Source organism: Physella acuta, unplaced genomic scaffold (genome assembly GCF_028476545.2).
Source record: "Physella acuta isolate Inbredline_101_S28 unplaced genomic scaffold, ASM2847654v3 ptg000219l, whole genome shotgun sequence".
Lineage (NCBI taxonomy): Eukaryota > Metazoa > Mollusca > Gastropoda > Physidae > Physella > Physella acuta.
The window spans coordinates 136545-158274 of record NW_026731738.1 but is presented as its reverse complement, the minus strand read 5'-3'; the positions used below and the strand labels follow the sequence as shown (position 1 = coordinate 158274).

The following is a 21730-nucleotide window of genomic DNA, read 5'->3' as shown; positions in this document are numbered from 1 at the left end:
GAGCATGGGGGTGGGGTTTGTGTGGAGCATGGGGGTGGGGTTTGTGTGGAGCATGGGGGTGGGGTTTGTGTGGAGCATGGGGGTGGGAATTGTGTGGAGCATGTGGGGTTTGTGGGGTTTGTGTGGAGCATGGGGGTGGGGTTTGTGTGGAGCATGGGGGTGGGGTTTGTGTGAAGCATGGGGGTGGGAATTGTGTGGAGCATGGGGGTGGGGTTTGTGTGGAGCATGGGGGTGGGAATTGTGTGGAGCATGGGGGTGGGGTTTGTGTGAAGCATGGGGGTGGGAATTGTGTGGAGCATGTGGGGTTTGTGGGGTTTGTGTGGAGCATGGGGGTGGGGTTTGTGTGGAGCATGGGGGTGGGAATTGTGTGGAGCATGGGGGTGGGGTTTGTGTGAAGCATGGGGGTGGGAATTGTGTGGAGCATGTGGGGTTTGTGGGGTTTGTGTGGAGCATGGGGGTGGGGTTTGTGTGGAGCATGGGGGTGGGGTTTGTGTGGAGCATGGGGGTGGGGTTTGTGTGGAGCATGGGGGTGGGAATTGTGTGGAGCATGGGGGTAGGGTTTGTGTGGAGCATGGGGGTGGGGTTTGTGTGAAGCATGGGGGTGGGAATTGTGTGGAGCATGTGGGGTTTGTGGGGTTTGTGTGGAGCATGGGGGTGGGGTTTGTGTGGAGCATGGGGGTGGGGTTTGTGTGGAGCATGGGGTAGGGTTTGTGTGGAGCATGGGGGTGGGGATTGTGTGGAGCATGGGGGTGGGGTTTGTGTGGAGCATGGGGTAGGGTTTGTGTGGAGCATGGGGGTGGGGATTGTGTGGAGCATGGGGGTGGGAATTGTGTGGAGCATGTGGGGTTTGTGGGGTTTGTGTGGAGCATGGGGGTGGGGTTGTGTCGATCATGGGGGTGGGGTTTGTGTGGTTTTGGACTAGGTGGATGGGAGGGATGAACAGAGTTACAGCATGCGGGGTGGGGTTTCTGGGTTTGAAATAAGTTGATGGGGGTTATGAGTAGTGTCTTGTTGGTGAGGAGGTGGGGGCATAGAATCAAAGTTAATTGGATTATTGTTATCAAATGTCATGATGATAGATGGTGTGATAGTAGGACATGGGTTATGTTAGCACTTACTTGACACAGCGGAGATGGTAGGACAGAGGTCATGTCATCACTTACTTGACACAGATGGTGGGATGGTAGGACACAGATGGTAGGACACGTGTCATCACTTACTTGACACAGATGGTGGGATGGTAGGACACCGATGGTAGGACACAGATGGTACGACACCGATGGTAGGACACAGATGGTAGGACACGTGTCATCACTTACTTGACACAGATGGTGGGATGGTAGGACATAGATGGTAGGACACAGATGGTAGGACATAAATGGTAGGACACAGATGATAGGACACGTGTTAGAACTTACTTGACACAGATGGTGGGATGGTGGGGCACGGCTCCATACAGAAGGTCACTTGAGTCTCGCTGTACCGTAGCCCGATCTCTGGAAGGTTCCTGAGATGCCGGGGTACGGCTGTAGAGTGGCACGGTACCCCCTCCTTGTAGAACATCATGATGGGGTAGTCACGTGGGAACACAGGGGTGTCCTGGTACAGTTTCTGGTGAGGTAAGATGGTAGAGGTTTAACTCACTGCTGTGTTTATATTAGAATAACTTCTGGTGAGGTAAGATGGTAGAAGTTTAACTCACTGCTGTGTTTATATTAGAATAATTTTTGGTGAGGTAAGATGGCAAAGGTTTAACTCACTGCTGTGTTTATATTAGAATAATTTCTGGTGAGGTAAGATGGTAGAGGTTTAACTCACTGCTGTGTTTATATTAGAATAATTTTTGGTGAGGTAAGATGGCAGAGGTTTAACTCACTGCTGTGTTTATATTAGAATAATTTCTGGTGAGGTAAGTTGGCAGAGGTTTAACTCACTGCTGTGTTTATATTAGAATAATTTCTGGTGAGGTAAGTTGGTAGAGGTTTAACTCACTGCTGTGTTTATATTAGAATAATTTCTGGTGAGGTAAGATGGTAGAGGTTTAACTCACTGCTGTGTTTATATTAGAATAACATCTGGTGAGGTAAGATGGCAGAGGTTTAACTCACTGCTGTGTGTATTAGAATAATTTCTGGTGAGGTAAGATGGCAGAGGTTTAACTCACTGCTGTGTGTATTAGAATAACATCTGGTGAGGTAAGATGGCAAATGTTTAACTCACGGCTGTGTGTTTATTAGAATAACTTCTGGTGAGGTAAGATGGTAGAGGTTTAACTCACTGCTGTGTGTATTAAAATAATTTCTGGTGAGGTAAGATGGCAGAGGTTTAACTCACTGCTGTGTGTATTAGAATAACATCTGGTGAGGTAAGATGGTAGAGGTTTAACTCACTGCTGTGTGTATTAGAATAACATCTGGTGAGGTAAGATGGTAGAGGTTTAACTCACTGCTGTGTGTATTAAAATAATTTCTGGTGAGGTAAGATGGCAGAGGTTTAACTCACTGCTGTGTTTATATTAGAATAATTTCTGGTGAGGTAAGATGGTAGAGGTTTAACTCACTGCTGTGTTTATATTAGAATAATTTTTGGTGAGGTAAGATGGCAGAGGTTTAACTCACTGCTGTGTGTATATTAAAATAATTTCTGGCGAGGTAAGATGGTAGAGGTTTAACTCACTGCTGTGTGTATATTAGAATAATTTCTGGTGAGGTAAGATGGCAGAGGTTTAACTCACTGCTGTGTGTATTAAAATAATTTCTGGTGAGGTAAGATGGTAGAGGTTTAACTCACTGCTGTGTGTATATTAGAATAATTTCTTGTGAGGTTAGTTGGCAGAGGTTTAACTCACTGCTGTGTGTATATTAGAATAATTTCTGGTGAGGTTAGATGGCAGATTTTAACTCACTGCTGTGTGTATATTAACTTCTGGTGAGGTAAGACGGCAGAGGTTTAACTCACTGCCGTGTTTATATTAGAATAGTTTCTGGTGAGGTTAGTTGGCAGAGGTTTAACTCCTTGCTGTGTTTATTAAAATAATTTTAATACTATTAATACTACCTTAGACATACCTCATAGTAGACTGTCCTCGATAGAGTCCCGCATCTTGACATTACGTTAGACTTTGGTCTACGATTCATCTTGACAGTACAGGAGTCTCACTTTGATAACTGAGTTGAATTAACATTAAGACTCACCTTGTACAGCACGTTAATCTCACCTTGACATTGCTCTCACCTTGACATTAGAATCACCTTGTCATTAGACTTACATTGACAATTACTCACCTTGACATCGCTCACTTTGACATTTAACTCATCTAGGCATTGCTAATGCATCTCGACAGTACGTAAGACTCACTTGACATTCTCACCTTGACCTTGGGCTCACCTCGATAGTGCTCTAGTCTCATCTTCACATTTAACCTAACTTGACAGCACACTAGCACACTAGTCTCACCTTGACCTTGGGCTCATCAGATTCACCTTGACCTTGGACTCATCTCGGCAGTACACTAGTCTCACCTTGACCTTGGACTCACCTTGACAGTGCACTGCCCCACACGAAACTTCTGCCCCTGCCTGTCGCAAGTGTTGCACTCACTCCAGGCTGCCCACATGGTGAACACCTGGAGGTTCTGCTGGACCAGGTACACGTCAGCCTGAGGAACATCCTGACCCAGCTTGATCTAGCCACGCCCAGGTCAGGTACAGCAGCCAGACGAAGAAGCCAAGATTGGAGTTAAATGAAAGTTCTACAACATTTAACAAGTAGACTTACGCGATTTCTGAGTTGTCCATAGGTGCTGTCACGCATTTAAACCCAGTCTCTCCCATGCTTTCAAACCCTCCCACCCCCCCCCCCCCCCCAGCTAGCCCATTGCACGTTATAAAATCCAACTTTTTCTAACAAAAAAAATAGTTTAAATCTAATAATTAATTTGTAACTATCTGAGCTGTAGCTAATTATTAGTTTTAAACTATCAGTCAAGCAGTAACTAATTAAGCAGTAACTAATTAAGTTGTAATTAATTAAAGACTTTAGAATTTCTGTCAAGCTTTAACTAAATAAGCTGTAACTAATTAAGGTGCAACTAATTAAACTGCAACTAATTAAACTGTAACTAATTAAAGTGTAACTAATTAAAGGCTTTAGAATTTTGGTCAAGTTGAAATTAATTAAGCCGTTACTAGCAAAGTTGTATCTAATTAACGACTTAAGACTGTTGGTGAAGCCGTAATTAACTCACATGCTTCCTGCGATCTGTGAGAAAGACATCGACCTGATATACAGCAGCGTAATCCATCTCCTCCACACAGAAGTACTGACCTGTTTGAGTATTGATATGCTAGTTATTGTTATGTATCGAAACGTCTCTGTCAATGTTATGTTTTTGTTTTTTTACCAACATCTATTAGGGAGTGTTAACTGTATCGCACGTGTATTACATGAGTGATTAATATTTGTACTTTGACAACGTGTCAGCATTATTAGCGTCTATACCATCAGCATGTACTTGCATCATTAACATATGTTTAGATTACATACCTGCATCATTCACGTCAATGCCATCACTAATTACATACATCATTCACGTCAATGCCATCTCTACATACCTGCATCACTCACCTCAATACCATCCCTACCTACCTGCATCATTCACGTCATCTCTACATACCCGCATCATTCACGTCAATACCATCCCTACCTACCTGCATTATTCACGTCAATATCATCACTACCTACCCGCATCATTCACGTCAATACCATCCCTACCTACCTGCATTATTCACGTCAATATCATCTCTACATACCCGCATCATTCACGTCAATACCATCCCTACCTACCTGCATTATTCACGTCAATATCATCACTACCTACCCGCATCATTCACCTCACTACCATCACTACCTACACCCGCATCATTCACCTCACTATCATCACTACCTACCCGCATCATTCACCTCACTACCATCACTACCTACCCGCACCATTCACCTCACTATCATCACTACCTACCCGCATCATTCACCTCACTACCATCACTACCTACCCGCATCATTCACCTCACTACCATCACTACCTACCCGCATCATTCACCTCACTATCATCACTACCTACCCGCATCATTCACGTCATCACTACCTACCCGCACCATTCACCTCACTACCATCACTACCTACCTGCATCATTCACCTCACTACCATCACTACCTACCCGCATCATTCACCTCACTACCATCCCTACCTACCTGCATCATTGACGTCAATACCATCCCTACCTACCCGTATCATTCACCTCACTATCATCACTACCTACCCGCATCATTCACGTCATCACTACCTACCCGCACCATTCACCTCACTACCATCACTACCTACCTGCATCATTCACCTCACTACCATCACTACCTACCCGCATCATTCACCTCACTACCATCCCTACCTACCTGCATCATTGACGTCAATACCATCCCTACCTACCCGTATCATTCACCTCACTACCATCACTACTACCCGCATCATTCACGTCATCCCTACCTACCCGCACCATTCACCTCACTACCATCACTACCTACCTGCATCATTCACCTCACTACCATCACTACCTACCCGCACCATTCACCTCACTATCATCACTACCTAACCGCATCATTCACGTCATCACTACCTACCCGCACCATTCACCTCACTACCATCACTACCTACCCGCATCATTCACCTCACTACCATCCCTACCTACCCGCATCATTCACCTCACTACCATCCCTACCTACCTGCATCATTGATGTCAATACCATCCCTACCTACCCGCACCATTCACCTCACTACCATCACTACCTACCCGCACCATTCACCTCACTACCATCCCTACCTACCTGCATCATTGATGTCAATACCATCCCTACCTACCTGCATCATTGACGTCAATACCATCCCTACCTACCCGCACCATTCACCTCACTACCATCACTACCTACCTGCATCATTGACGTCAATGCCCGTGATGACGAGTGAGCTGTCTTTAGTCACGTGAAACTTTCCCCCAACATGCACACGCTGTAGTGCCGTATCCTCGTGTCTCAGCACCTGCCAGTTGGCCCTCTGGGATTCCTCGTCCCGGTCAGGCCTGAAGCTGATCAAGACAGGAGGGTGGGGGAGGAGGGGGGGGGGTGTACTCAGTTGATTAATTCTTTGAACGTCGAAGCAAAAGGTAATTTATAGTTCTAGACTAGAAGATCGGTAATGTCACACAAAAACCTATGTATATATAGCCCTAGTTTTAATATCCCTCATTTGCAGAGGTCAATGAATCAGATATACTCTACTCCATCTGCCCTATGTGTCTTGGGCACGAACGGGATTAAGAAGAAGAAGTAGTTTGATTCTGGTATGCTAACAGAGTTTGTATTGAAACGTATCTAGTAAACAATAACCCTTCATAAGTAAATGACACTTAATTAGCATTAAAAAAATTAAACATGTCCAAAGATGTCAAAAATTACCACTTAAAATTTAAACACTTCATAAAAACACAGGTATGATGCAGCCTCTTCGGGGTATGGATTAAAATTATGGTCAGAACAAAAGTTGGGTTAAGAGTAGCTTCACTAAAAAGAGGCCTGGATTAGGGGCAGGATTAGGGTCAGGATTAGCGATACAAACAGGAACACTGCTTCAATGTGACTTGTCATGAAAATATAATTTTCTGGTTCTATTACGTCATGGATCGAGAGCATTGTCTGAGATATAATATATCAAAGAGAAAAACAAAGACTGAACTAACATTAATGTTTTGATTTTTTTTAAAGGAAACAATAAAAGAAAAGGAACGGCGTGCTCGAATACTAGAAAATCTCAAGTTATGATTTCGGAGAAGTCTGTAAAAGGTCTGAGTCCACTCAGCTCCAATGGGTACCTTAATCACGTTAAGGAACAAAGGCGTCTGGGCATAAATCTAATCACATTATCCCCCTGTATACCGAGGTCAGGAACGGAGTGGCCTAGTGGTGGAGCTCTAGGCGGTACGTCTCGAGTTCGCATCCGGGCACAAGTTAGTAAAACGTCCCTGAGTCCACCCAGTTAGGGAAACAAAAGTGGCTGGGCATAGTGATGACCACACTATCCCCTTGTATGCCGAGATCATTGAAACAGATGAACTGTATTTCATCTGCCCCACGTTTCTTGGGCACAAGCGAGACAATATAACGATGATAAATTAAAGAAAATTACCAAACTTTGCAGTCCATCATCACTTTTTCCCCTTCAATCGCCATGACCGTCTTTATCGGAAACTCTTCCGACTTCAAAGCGGCCAGCTTGTCCTGTAGACAGGTATAATAGACCTCAAAGAGTTCCCCCGCTTCCTTCTTGCTCATAGCCCAGTCTTCAGCATTCTTGATGTGATGCTTGAGTGAGGCATGCACATTGCTGAGGAACCGACGATGCATGTTCTTGAGCAGGCCCTTGTCGGTGCTCATCGTGGTCCCGTTTGAGTAATTTTTCACGGTACTGAGATTCACTTCTAAAATATCAGTTGAGCTACTTATATCTAGACTCTTTTCTAATGTTCTGTTTACATTTTTGCCACTTGTACTTAGAACTTCATATGTTGGATTTAAACTTTTGGTACTAATACTTAGAATCTCATCTTTTAGATTTAATCCGTTGCTACCAGTACTTAGAAACCCATCTATCGAATGTGAACCTTTGCCGCTAGTACTTAGAACTTCATCGGTCAGACTTAGAACCCCATTTGTCGGATTTGAACCTTTGCCACTAGTACTAAAGTTATACTCTACAACTCCATTCAATCTGTCCTTATTGCTACTTAAAGTTTTCTCTTTCATCTTCTCACTGTTTGCGCCATTGTTTTTCTTGTCACTATGAAAAAGAGGAAATATCTTCTCTTCTTGGGCTTGTATCATACTTAAGAAAGACGAAAGCAAAGCAGCACGAGAATTCGTGTTTGGGATATTTCGACCATTAAACTCTTCTAAATCTTGATCATCTTTTACTAGATCTAGAGCTACTTCCTCAACATTTTGAGAAAATCCAAAATTGGTTTGATTCATGCAGCGAAACCCATCGAAAAAATAGGCACTTGTTAAGTAGAGAAGGGCTATCGTAGACGTAATGTGCATCTTAGAATATTATTAATTCAGTAAGTTCATTGTTGTTGTTATGATAACCGACCTTTGACTTGTAATTTTAAATAAATGTTGGAGTTTTCATCAGTTTTAAAATGAGGAACTCACATAGAACGCTGTGTTGAAGTCTGCTGTGTTTATTTTTAAATCAGAGTTACGTTTCCTTGCCGCGAGATCACTTCCGCATGAAAACTTCGAAAACAATTTGGTTTGAGAGTATCGTCAAAAAAAAAATCAATAACAAAGGTAACTCTAAATAACAAGCTTAACAAAAAATAAACTCGCGCTTTTTAGGACTAGTGTTTCTTCTAGGCATATCTCGATGGGGGGGGGGTGGTAGTCCGGTAAATGTTCACCGCCCCCCCCCCCCCCCCCCCAAGATATATTTTTTAAATTATTAAATTAAAATAGAAATTATGGGCTGCAACCATTCCTATAAGTGCCTCCCACCCACCCTGCTTCCCCTGGCTTTTCGTTGCACAATTACATACAACCCTTCCAGAGAGTCAAAAGTCTGGAAGAAACACTGAACCCTTCTCGCATTTTTCAGATTTTTAGATAAAATGTGTTAACGAAAATCAACACAGAAACAGTCGTCTCATTTAATTATTAATTTTATTTTACATTTTTTTTTAATCTTACATCTGATGACTACATTCAAACAGAATACAAAACAATATCATTGGTTATATACATTAATACTTCAGTAATATAATACTGTTACACAAATGTACACACTTTTTACAATGGGTGCAGTTGAATGAGCATATTAATACAATAGACGAGCTGTTGTTCTCTTTTGCAAAATACAGTAGCATAACAGTATCAGCTTACTTTACTCTGGTAGTTTATAAGCACATTCATTGACTCAGCCAGTAATTTTTACCAGCATATATTGGGGGAGGTCACACTGTAGAAGTGAATACATTGAAGCAACCATCCGATGTTCTAGCTTTCTTTCAGCCGAGTGTGTTCAATGTCTTGATGTTATAATTTTATTAATGACGTTCGTGCTTTGACTGAGCAATTACACCCGAATAAATTAGGAAGAACATTTTTTTAAAAACTACACTACTGTCAATGCTACTCTCAAAAGCAATGTGTAGGTTAAATAATTTTTTCTCACTTTTTTTAAATTAACGTGTGTGTAATACAGCCCCCCCCCCCCCCCCTCCCGCCATCCTAATATCGCCTCCGATTGTTAAAACAACGATGCCTATAAAGCTGCTCTTATACTGAGTGAAATGTGGATACTGTCAAGGGGATGATGAAAATCAAAGGTTTATTTCCCCTTACAAGTCAGCTATTGTGTAGTTCCAGGACTAAAAGACGTTACATTTGTCTGTTTAATATACACCACATAGATCATCTCTTTATGATGAGGAGTAAATTGGTGACGTAATGGAAGTACGTACATATGTGTTTAGTATCTTTAATGAATTATATCATAACTATCTTACATCATTAGCTAAATGATTGTGTTCAACGGTATTTACTAGCTAGCTATATTATATATAGGCGGCATTATAGAGACGACTAACACATGATTGGCTTTTGGGTGTTTTTTTCAAAACTTCTAAAAATAGAAAGATAATCTAGTTTTCAAAACGTCTATTATTAAAGCACATCATTATAAATAAATCACACTTTAATTTTTAAAAAGGTACATTTTTAAACATATTTTGAAAAAAAAAGCTGTCGGAATGTAGGGGTCAACGTCCCAGTAACCTAAAGATACTTTTGTTCGGAATTCTTCATCAAATAACACTACACACCATTCTACACAGTGAAGACATTTCTCACTGTACAAAGAATACACACTACACACCATCCTACACACCGAAGACTGTGCTCACGACACTCCACTGTACACAATGTTCACACATTCCCGTACACACCGCACACACAGTACACACTATCTTCATGTTACCAAGTACACACCCCATCTTGTACACATCTTCTACTTCTTCCTCCTCGCGTTCCCCGCCAGCGCTGGCAGGGACGGACCGTACTTGTGGGGGGTTTGGTCACCCGGCAGGGCCCCGCTCTGGTCAGCCGGCTGCACCCCACGCAACAGCTCGCGGATCTCCTTGATGTCGCTCCTCATGCCCTCATTCTGTTGCCTCAGTTCTCTCATCTCCTCCCATTGCTTCCTCATCACCTCCCTGAGTTTCTCCACCTCCATGCGCATGCTCTGGGAGGCCTTGTTGAACATAGTAGGATAACTCAATTAACATAAGTAGTGCATATATTAAATAAAATTTTACCAGAGTTATCCTACAATAACATAACAAAAACTCAAAGGATTTGAGAAAGTAGAACGTATCTTTGAAATTTGTTCATCGGTGGATATCGCTTCTACCAGAATACGTTTACACTTCTAAATATTAATGATTAATTTGTTTTGTTATAAGCTTTTCAAAACCGTTATCTTTCGTCATTTCTGATAGAGTTATGAGCCGCTAACTACAGTCTTCCAGAGTTCTCTCTCCTGCTAGAGTTTTGGGCAGCTAACTACAGCTCTCCAGAGTTCTCTGTCCTGCTGGAGTATGGGCCACCAACTACAGATCTCCAGAGTTCTCTGTCCTGCTGGAGTATGGGCCACCAACTACAGATCTCCAGAGTTCTCTGTCCTGCTGGAGTATGGGCCACCAACTACAGATCTCCAGAGTTCTCTGTCCTGCTGGAGTATGGGCCACCAACTACAGATCTCCAGAGTTCTCTGTCCTGCTGGAGTATGGGCCACCAACTACAGATCTCCAGAGTTCTCTGTCCTGCTGGAGTATGGGCCACCAACTACAGATCTCCAGAGTTCTCTGTCCTGCTGGAGTATGGGCCACCAACTTCAGCTCTCCAGAGTTCTCTGTCCTGCTGGAGTATGGGCCACCAACTACAGATCTCCAGAGTTCTCTGTCCTGCTGGAGTATGGGCCACCAACTTCAGCTCTCCAGAGTTCTCTGTCCTGCTGGAGTATGGGCCACCAACTACAGATCTTCAGAGTTCTCTGTCCTGCTGGAGTATGGGTCAGTAGCGTAGCGAGGGGGGGGGGGACATATGTCCCCGGGCGCCGACCTTAGGGGGCGCCAAAATGGGTTGGAAAAATAAATTGAAAGGTTGAGGGGGTGCAAATCGAAAGTTTGAGGAGGGGGTGCAGATCGAAATCTCGAGGGGGGTGCAAATCGAAAGTTTTGAGGGGGGGTGCTAATCGAAATCTCGAGGGGGGTGCAAATCGAAAAGTTTGTCCCCGGGCGCCGGGAAGGGTCGCTACGCCTCTGGTATGGGCCACCAACTACAGCTTTAAAGTTCTCTGTCCTGCTGGAGTATGGGCCACCAACTACTTCTTTAAAGTTCTCTGTCCTGCTGGAGTATGGGCCACCAACTACAGCTCTCCAGAGTTCTCTGTCCTGCTGGAGTTATGGGCCGCTAACTACAGCTCTCCAGAGTTCTCTGTCCTGCTGGAGTATGGGCCACCAACTACAGCTCTCCAGAGTTCTCTGTCCTGCTGGAGTTATGGGCCGTTAACTACAGTCCTATAAAGTCATGTTAATATCGGCCACCAGCTCTAGCTCTCCTGCAGTTAAACTAGTTTCTTGATTGTTTTATCTATATTTTACATGTGCATGTTTTATTTACTTAACCTGACTAAAGTCCGATCTAAACTGCCAATTAGAATGTGTATACCTACACTGCAATGGACATATAAAAACAAACATGACACATTCTTCACAAATGGGTATCAGAGACTGCTCAAGCCTAAATTAAAATTTTATTTAAGTACTCACCTTAGCCAGTTCTTCTTTGAACTTGACCTTCTCGTTTCCCCTGTCAAGTTCTGCAAACCTGAGTTTTGCCCCTTGTTGGGTTATCTTCTCTTTCGCGATCGACAGCTCTTTGTCTAGAGTCGCTAGATGTTCCTTAAGGGAGGTCACCTAAGAAAATCACACAGAATTCATGAGTGAAATGTAAAATATAAAGCTGGTGGTATTGGCTTAGTTAACAAACTCTGATCTGTGATAGAGGCTGCCATCCCTCAACTACTATGCAAATGTTGTGGGATAAATAAAACTATTAAATAACAAATACAGAGGAATATTACGTTTTTTGTGTGTCAGTTTTCGGAACACTACATAAAACCTGTTCACATTAAGTAAACATGACTTCATCAAACAAACAGCTCATAGATTAAGTCTAGCAACAAATTAAGCCTTGTCAAACCAACTACTCGTAGGGTTAGTCCTTCATCTACTCACCACCGTCTGTAGACTAAGTCAACCAACTACTCACCACCGTCTGTAGACTAAGTCAACCAACTACTCACCTTCGTCTGTAGACTAAGTCAACCAACTACTCACCTCGGTCTTTAGACTAAGTCAACCAACTATTCACCTCCGTCTTTAGACTAAGTCAACCAACTACTCACCTCCGTCTTTAGACTAAGTCAACCAACTACTCACCTCCATCTGTAGATTACGTCAACCAACTACTCACCTCCGTCTGTAGACTAAGTCAACCATCTACTCACCTCCGTCTTTAGACTAAGTCAACCAACTACTCACCTCCGTCTTTAGACTAAGTCAACCAACTACTCACCTCCGTCTGTAGACTAAGTCAACCACCTACTCACCTCCGTCTTTAGACTAAGTCAACCAACTACTCACCTCCGTCTGTAGACTAAGTCCACCACCTACTCACCTCCGTCTTTAGACTAAGTCAACCAACTACTCACCTCCGTCTGTAGACTAAGTCAACCACCTACTCACCTCCGTCTTTAGACTAAGTCAACCAACTACTCACCTCCGTCTGTAGACTAAGTCAACCAACTACTCACCTCCGTCTTTAGACTAAGTCCACCACCTACTCACCTCCGTCTGTAGACTAAGTCAACCAACTACTCACCTCCGTCTTTAGACTAAGTCAACCAACTACTCACCACCGTCTGTAGAATAAGTCAACCAACTACTCACCTCCGTCTGTAGACTAAGTCAACCAACTACTCACCACCGTCTTTAGACTAAGTCAACCATCTACTCACCTCCGTCTGTAGACTAAGTCAACCAACTACTCACCTCCGTCTGTAGACTAAGTCAACCAACTACTCACCACCGTCTGTAGACTAAGTCAACCAACTACTCACCACCGTCTGTAGACTAAGTCAACCATCTACACACCTCCGTCTTTAGACTAAGTCAACCAACTACTCACCTCCGTCTTTAGACTAAGTCAACCAACTACTCACCACCGTCTGTAGACTAAGTCAACCATCTACTCACCTCCGTCTTTAGACTAAGTCAACCAACTACTCACCTCCGTCTTTAGACTAAGTCAACCAACTACTCACCTCCGTCTTTAGACTAAGTCAACCACCTACTCACCTCCGTCTGTAGACTAAGTCAACCACCTACTCACCTCCGTCTTTAGACTAAGTCCACCACCTACTCACCTCCGTCTGTAGACTAAGTCAACCAACTACTCACCACCGTCTTTAGACTAAGTCCACCACCTACTCACCTCCGTCTGTAGACTAAGTCAACCATCTACTCACCTCCGTCTGTAGACTAAGTCAACCAACTACTCACCTCCGTCTTTAGACTAAGTCAACCAACTACTCACCTCCGTCTTTAGACTAAGTCAACCACCTACTCACCTCCGTCTTTAGACTAAGTCAACCACCTACTCACCTCCGTCTGTAGACTAAGTCAACCAACTACTCACCTTCGTCTGTAGACTAAGTCAACCATCTATTCACCTCCGTCTGTAGACTAAGTCAACCACCTACTCACCTCCGTCTGTAGACTAAGTCAACCATCTACTCACCTCCGTCTGTAGACTAAGTCAACCATCTACTCACCTCCGTCTGTAGACTAAGTCAACCACCTACTCACCTCCGTCTTTAGACTAAGTCCACCACCTACTCACCTCCGTCTTTAGACTAAGTCAACCACCTACTCACCACCGTCTGTAGACTAAGTCAACCACCTACTCACCACCGTCTGTAGACTAAGTCAACCACCTACTCACCACCGTCTGTAGACTAAGTCAACCACCTACTCACCACCGTCTGTAGACTAAGTCAACCACCTACTCACCACCGTCTGTAGACTAAGTCAACCACCTACTCACCACCGTCTGTAGACTAAGTCAACCACCTACTCACCACCGTCTGTAGACTAAGTCCACCATCTACTCACCACCGTCTGTAGACTAAGTCAACCATCTACTCACCACCGTCTGTAGACTAAGTCAACCACCTACTCACCACCGTCTGTAGACTAAGTCCACCATCTACTCACCACCGTCTGTAGACTAAGTCAACCACCTACTCACCACCGTCTGTAGACTAAGTCAACCACCTACTCACCACCGTCTGTAGACTAAGTCCACCATCTACTCACCTCCGTCTGTAGACTAAGTCAACCAACTACTCACCACCGTCTGTAGACTAAGTCCACCATCTACTCACCACCGTCTGTAGACTAAGTCAACCACCTACTCACCACCGTCTGTAGACTAAGTCAACCAACTACTCACCACCGTCTGTAGACTAAGTCCACCATCTACTCACCACCGTCTGTAGACTAAGTCAACCAACTACTCACCACCGTCTGTAGACTAAGTCCACCATCTACTCACCACCGTCTGTAGACTAAGTCCACCATCTACTCACCACCGTCTGTAGACTAAGTCAACCAACTACTCACCACCGTCTGTAGACTAAGTCAACCAACTACTCACCTCCGTCTGTAGACTAAGTCCACCAACTACTCACCTCCGTCTGTAGACTAAGTCCACCAACTACTCACCACCGTCTGTAGAATAAGTCAACCAACTACTCACCTCCGTCTGTAGACTAAGTCAACCAACTACTCACCACCGTCTGTAGACTAAGTCCACCAACTACTCACCACCGTCTGTAGACTAAGTCAACCAACTACTCACCACCGTCTGTAGACTAAGTCAACCATCTACTCACCTCCGTCTTTAGACTAAGTCCACCAACTACTCACCACCGTCTTTAGACTAAGTCCACCAACTACTCACCTCCGTCTTTAGACTAAGTCAACCAACTACTCACCACCGTCTGTAGACTAAGTCAACCAACTACTCACCTCCGTCTGTAGACTAAGTCCACCAACTACTCACCACCGTCTGTAGACTAAGTCAACCAACTACTCACCTCCGTCTGTAGACTAAGTCAACCAACTACTCACCTCCGTCTGTAGACTAAGTCAACCAACTACTCACCTCCGTCTGTAGACTAAGTCAACCAACTACTCACCACCGTCTGTAGACTAAGTCCACCAACTACTCACCACCGTCTTTAGACTAAGTCTACCAACTACTCACCACCGTCTGTAGACTAAGTCAACCAACTACTCACCTCCGTCTTTAGACTAAGTCAACCAACTACTCACCACCGTCTTTAGACTAAGTCAACCAACTACTCACCTCCGTCTGTAGACTAAGTCAACCAACTACTCACCTCCTTCTGTAGTCTGTTTATGTGCTCATCTTTCTCCCTGTACACTGTCCCACATTCCAGTTCCGTTTTATCTAAGGTCAGCTGGTCCAGTTGCCCTAAGGGAGAGATCGATAAATCAATCAATCAATAACATGGAAGATGCTATTCATTTCAAATATATAATCTCTCATACATAAAAACACAGCAACACCCAGAATACTTCCATTGTGAAAACTCAAATAACAAGAACGATTGAAGTCATTTAATGGCTGGATTTTGAAGAACAATGTGAGTTCTAGCTAGCAGAACTGAGAATTTAATGTAAGTGCGCTAAATCACAATTTTGCAGTCACACCTCCCATACACACACAAACACATACACACAACACACAAACATACACAGGAACACAAACACACACATACACACGCATCACACAAACACACACACATACACATTATACACACACACATACACAAACACACACAAATGTCTCACTCTGAATCTCCTGAGCGTATTCCTTGGACACCGCAACATCCTCCTTCAGCTCGTCCAACTGCTGCTGCAGGTTCTGTATCTCAATATCTTTCTTGGCGTTCTCCTCCACCAGTTTCTGCACCATCGGGACGCACATTTGAACAATTTTAAAACCAACGCAACAAGCAATTTCGTATGAAAACAAATCACTCATGTTTTTGATTCTTATGATTATTTTATGTTTTAACGTTACAAAAACTTTAATATGAATACAAAGGTTGTATATAAGACAAACTCTTGTAGGAGACTTTGGTAACTAGCACTGAATACAAGACTTTAAAATGTGTAACCCTTCCGTACCAATCTATCACAACACTCAGCTTCCCCTAAGCCCCGAGCTGTGTCGTTTATTATCAGAAATTTAGATACATAAAAATCAATCAAGATCCCCTGGACCTGACCAACCCCCTGACCCGGACCTAACCAAAGAAGTTCCGCCCCTATCTTGTGCCTAACCAACAAAGCGTGTCCCCCCCCCCCCCCACCTTGGACCAAGCTAACCAAGCCCCCCCCCCCCATTTTAGATCTAAGCAATTATAAAATCCCCCTCTACCCTGAACCTAACCAACCCATTCCCCCCCCCCCCACCTTGGACTAACCAACCAAGTTTCTCCACCCCCCTACAGTCCACATTAGACACAACCAAGTCCCCCCCCCCCACCTTGGACTAACCAACCCAGTTTCTACCACCCCTCCCACACCTCGTACTAACCAACCCTGTCTTCCCCCCCCCCCCCCACCTTGGAGCTAGCCTACCAAGTCCACTCACTCCACCCCCACCTCGGACTAACCAACCAAGTTTCTCCACCCCTCCCCCCACCTTGGAGCTAGCCCATTAAGTCCACTTACCCCCCCCCCCCAACTTGGAGCTAGGTCCACTCACCCCCCCTCCATCTCGGACTAACCAACCCTGTCTTCCCCTCCCCCACCTTGGAGCTAGCCTACCAAGCCACCCCCTCCCCTACCTTGGCACTCTCCTCCCTCTCCGCCAGATCCGTCTTGAGTTCGTCAATCTCCGCCTGCCTGACCTGGAGCTCGCTGTTGGTGCTGTTGATGAGGGTGTTCTTGGACCGCTCGTGGTTGTTGGTGTCCACCTCCACCTTCAACCTCAGCGTCTCGATCTGGGTCACCAGACGTCGGTTGATGCTCATCACCTGGGGAGGGGGGGGGGGTGGAGGGGGGGGGGGGGGGGCGGTTAAAGTAGATTTCTTAGTCCTGACAATATGTGGAAGAAAAAAATAATCCGACCAGAGCAATCTTGGAGAAAGACTGTGGAAAGAGTAGCAAAGGCTTCTGGGCTTACGTGGGCTCCAAGAGAGAGAGAGAGAGAGAGAGAGAGAAAGAGAGAGAGAGAGAGAGAGAGATATGTACAAAACAGATTTCTGTTGAGGGATTTAGCTGCAGCTGTTTGCTGCACTAGGGGCAGCAAAGGAATAAGGCAAAATAGATCTATGTGGAATAGATTACGTCCAATGTACCTGTTTTCTCGTGACTGCGGTATTGCATATACATTTTGGTTATTTCTACGGCCGACGCGTCAGGTACTTTTAAGAGTTGAGTAAACTACATGCGGACACTAGCACTGCAACCACCACCCCACACACACACACACTACACACACACACGAGACGTGGAGGGAGGATATTTTTTGACAACGAAATAGATTAACATTTTTAGTAGACCTAGTCAATAACCATCGCTGAAAGTAAAACCTCAGCACAACACAAAGCTGGCTCTATCGAAGACAGCAACCACAAAACAGGCTGCATTAAAGACAATAACCAACCATCACATCACTGACTGCATTGAAGGCAATAACCAATCATGAAACTACAAAATGCACCCCACTGAAAACATGAACCAACCATTACACCACAAAACTGACTGTACTGAAAACAAAACACCCTACTGAAGATATTAACCACAAAACTCACCCTACTGAAGATATTAACCACAAAACTCACCCTACTGAAGACATGAACCACAAAACTCACCCTACTGAAGACAAAACCTCACCCTACTGAAGATATTAACCACAAAACTCCCCCTCATGAAGACATTAACCAACGATCACACCACAAAACTCACCCTACTGAAGACAAAAACTCACCCTACTGAAGACAAAAACCCACCCTACTGAAGACGTGAACCAACCATTACACCACAGAACTGACTTTACTGAAGACAAAAACCCACCCTACTGAAGACAAAAACCCACCCTACTGAAGACATGAACCAACCATTCCTTCAAACAAAACAACATTACCTGCTCCACGGTGTCGCTTGATGGTGTGTGTGGTTGACTACCAACACTATCTCTATCATCATCGTTGATCACGTAGCTGTTGTTGTTGTTGGTAGTGGTGGTTGTGATGGTGTTGACCAACTTTGTACCATGTATCTTTATATCCGCCGGCTGGGGAGTTGGACCAAGTTATATTTTAGGCGTACAAAAACGGGAACTACTCAAACTTTGGGTTTAGACTAGATCATAATTCGTTGCGTGCTACTTAATTTACTTGTTACGTTTTAAAAAAGAAACCGTTTTAACTTTGGGTTTGGGTTAAACCAGCATGAATTGTACCCCACTTAATTAACACGTTAAGTTTAAGGTAGGAGAATCCCAAAAGCCTACTCAAGACTGAATATTATTAAGTGCTGATACTAACGTTTTTTTAATAAACAAACAAAAAAGGTAAAAAAAAAGTACTCCTTATTTTTCTTTACTTTGTTTTTGTTTTTGTTAATTATATAACAACAGTTCAACTTATATACCTTTGAATTTCTTGACTTTCCAGACATGTTAACGTTTATAACTCTCCTTGCCGTCACATATTGTTCATTATAAATCTACCACACAGACGTACCAGCCTGTACCATTTGGAGGATTACAGTAATTACAACGTGTATTGATCAAACAATTTGTCATACCTATACAAAACGTATTTTAATACAAATGGAAAAACCTGTCTAAAAACATATCTAGAAATCTCCCAACAGAAAGGCTGTCTGAAAAAAATTCTTCCAGTCAACAAAGATCCTACTATCTACGAATGTCTGGTAGGTTGGTAGTGGGGTGCCAATCACTTGAAGAGATCAATAGAATCACGTGACGGCACCCGATAAGATCAATGCATATTTGAATTTTCATTATATCTTTACAATCATGCATTGGTCTAGCTATGAAGTTATCTTGGGAATGGTGGGGGGTGTTCAATATATATATATATATATATATATATATATATATATATATATATATATATATATATATATATATATATATATATATATATATATATATATACATAAGGCTAGGTGTTGTATGATACTTTAGATCCATGGTAATTGTTGTCCTGAGATATTTTGTCCATGGGTTGCATTTGTCCTGAGATCACGTTTAATAAAGTATATACGCCACTACATTGGTTCCAGTAATAGACACTGTGAGGCTAGCAGTGTTTCTCGAACAAAAACGAAAGTGTGACGTTCTGTTCTGTTTAATACTAGAATTATTAAACCCCCCCCCCCCCCACCTCCTCCTTATTCGGAATGCCATTGTGTGTCTAAAAGGATTGTGGGACGGTGAGGCCTAGCGGTAGAGCGCTAGACTCGTAACCCAAAGTCTTGAGTTCGAATCCGGGTTCAAGTCAGAGGAACGTCCATGAGTCCACCCAATTCTGAGGGGTACCTTGCTGCACGTAAGGGGAAAACAAAGGCGACTGGGCAAAGTGCTGACCAAACAATCTCCTTGAATGTACAAATCTTCGAAATCTACCAAATTAAACGGAAAATGTAGGGTTTTTCCCGGTAAAAAAGTGTATGGCTTAGTATAAAACTGTACCCGGTAAAAAGTGTATGGCTTAGTATAAAACTGTACCCGGTAAAAAGTGTATGGCTTAGTATAAAACTGTACCTGGTAAAAAGTGTATGCCTCAGTATAAAACTGTACCCGGTAAAGATATATGCTCCTGTAGGGTTATTTTAGTACATCTAGATGTGTAAGAAGAACTGTAACAGTGCCTAGGTCTTCCTACTGTATGTCGTTGTAAGTCTGTACCTGATATAACTGTATGTAAACGGTACAACCAGTGGCGTAGCCAGGATCGTCTCAAGGGGGGGGGGGGGAGGTTCCAATTTTTACCCGGGGACAAACTTTCGATTTGCACCCCCCCCCCCCCTTTAACTTTCGATTTGCACCCCCCTCCCCTCAAACTTTCGATTTGCACCCCCCCCCCCCTCAAACTTTCGATTTGCACCCCCCCCCCTCAAACTTTCGATTTGCACCCCCCCCCTCATACTTTTTATATTTATATACCGAGGGGTCTATGGGGGGTTATGACCCCCCTAACCCCCCCCCTGCCTACGCCACTGGGTACAACTGTATGTGCATGTATGTGTGTACCCGGTACAACTGTATGTGCATGTATGTGTGTACCCGGTACAACTGTATGTACATCTAAGTCTGTACCTGCTACAAATATATTGTGCCTTGACTTGACTACTTTATCGATTTAGCCTTAAGACGCAGTTTTCTTGCCTGTCAGAACAGTTCCCACTTAACCTTGACATGTTTATGGCTATCTGTTCTCATTGTACTTGACGTAATAGTTACACAGAAAGATTTTTTTTTTATAAACTCAATGCAACGATTACATTTTTGTAATCTATTTTTAGACGGTAACTTTTCGGAACATTTACTACTTGTTAAACGCACTCTAAGGCAGGAAGTGTCACAAGACCTTATTTAACAAAATAAAGACTTGTCTAATATCCCCCCCAACCCCCCCCCCCCCCTCCCCAAACCCCAACCCTTACGTCATAATACCAGAATAGACCTTGGGGTTTCCGACGATCGGATTTAACAATAAATCCAGTGACGTCACGGAGGGTAAAGGGCGACAACTGGGATACTTTATCCCTTTCTAATAACCCTAAAAGATAAACCCAATTGTTCGGAGTTACGTCTCCCCAATTTGTGTTTTGAGCTTAGGACCTTAGATATCAAAGATCATAACAAATCGGGTCATACGGTGTTTACGATTGATAAGATCCCTAAAAAAAACTTCTTATAGATTAGTGAACGCACGCAGGTGAAATATAAATCCCCTGTTTTGTTATAGGCGATTTATTAACAGTAGGTTTGCTTGTTCACTGGGTTTTTAAAGTACCTTGTAATGGGTTATTGTTTTTATATTAATATGTAGCTAAACCCTGATAACAAATAAATGTTTAATCAATAACTGTATTAATCAATAAGCTTTATAGACTTCGCAGAATGCTTGTATGTTTTAAGTGATAGTCTTGGCGTAAGAAAAAGTATCAACAAATACATAATACGCTGCTGGTGTAAATTTAAAGAAATTCAAAACATACATGTATGTAGGAACTTCTGTAAATACTACAAACTATCACTCACAAAATAAATAAATAAAATGTGTGTTACCTTCTTACCTCGCAAGTCAACTGTTCGCGTCTTGTGCGCACCTAAAAGAAATCTTTCCCTGTTTCCGATATGGGGCCAAAGTCTCGTCTTCGATCTCTCGCGTCTCGATTGGTTTTATAGATTCCCCGTGGGGTGATATGTCT

At 43.4% G+C, this 21730-nt stretch overlaps 2 protein-coding genes across 3 annotated transcripts in view; both read right to left on the bottom strand.

Annotated features, from left to right (window-relative positions):
* The window catches only part of LOC131937708 (uncharacterized), a 30884-nt gene extending 22812 nt beyond the window's left edge, over window positions 1-8072 (bottom strand). The window contains exons 1-5 of the mRNA XM_059295309.1: window positions 7231-8072; window positions 5979-6133; window positions 4247-4326; window positions 3539-3685; window positions 1419-1611 (exon numbers count right to left, since the gene is read on the bottom strand). Of these exons, the coding sequence (XP_059151292.1) occupies window positions 1419-1611; window positions 3539-3685; window positions 4247-4326; window positions 5979-6133; window positions 7231-8072 (1417 nt within the window). The remainder of the gene's footprint in view (window positions 1-1418; window positions 1612-3538; window positions 3686-4246; window positions 4327-5978; window positions 6134-7230) is intronic.
* Window positions 8073-10041: 1969 nt separating this feature from the next.
* Window positions 10042-21711, bottom strand: LOC131937716 (golgin subfamily A member 6-like protein 2). 2 transcript variants are annotated; one of them, XM_059295321.1, is made up of 8 exons: window positions 21588-21711; window positions 18917-19012; window positions 18408-18557; window positions 17107-17295; window positions 16103-16217; window positions 15628-15722; window positions 11930-12076; window positions 10042-10350 (listed from the first exon to the last, which is right to left on the bottom strand). In XM_059295321.1, exons 2-8 carry the CDS (start codon window positions 18941-18943, stop codon window positions 10108-10110), a joined length of 966 nt encoding a protein of 321 aa, XP_059151304.1. In that variant the 5' UTR covers window positions 18944-19012; window positions 21588-21711; the 3' UTR covers window positions 10042-10107. The 2 variants fall into 2 exon arrangements, with proteins under 2 accessions (XP_059151304.1, XP_059151306.1); XM_059295323.1 differs by having other exon boundaries at window positions 21596-21684.
* Between the last annotated feature and the right edge of the window lie 19 nt (window positions 21712-21730).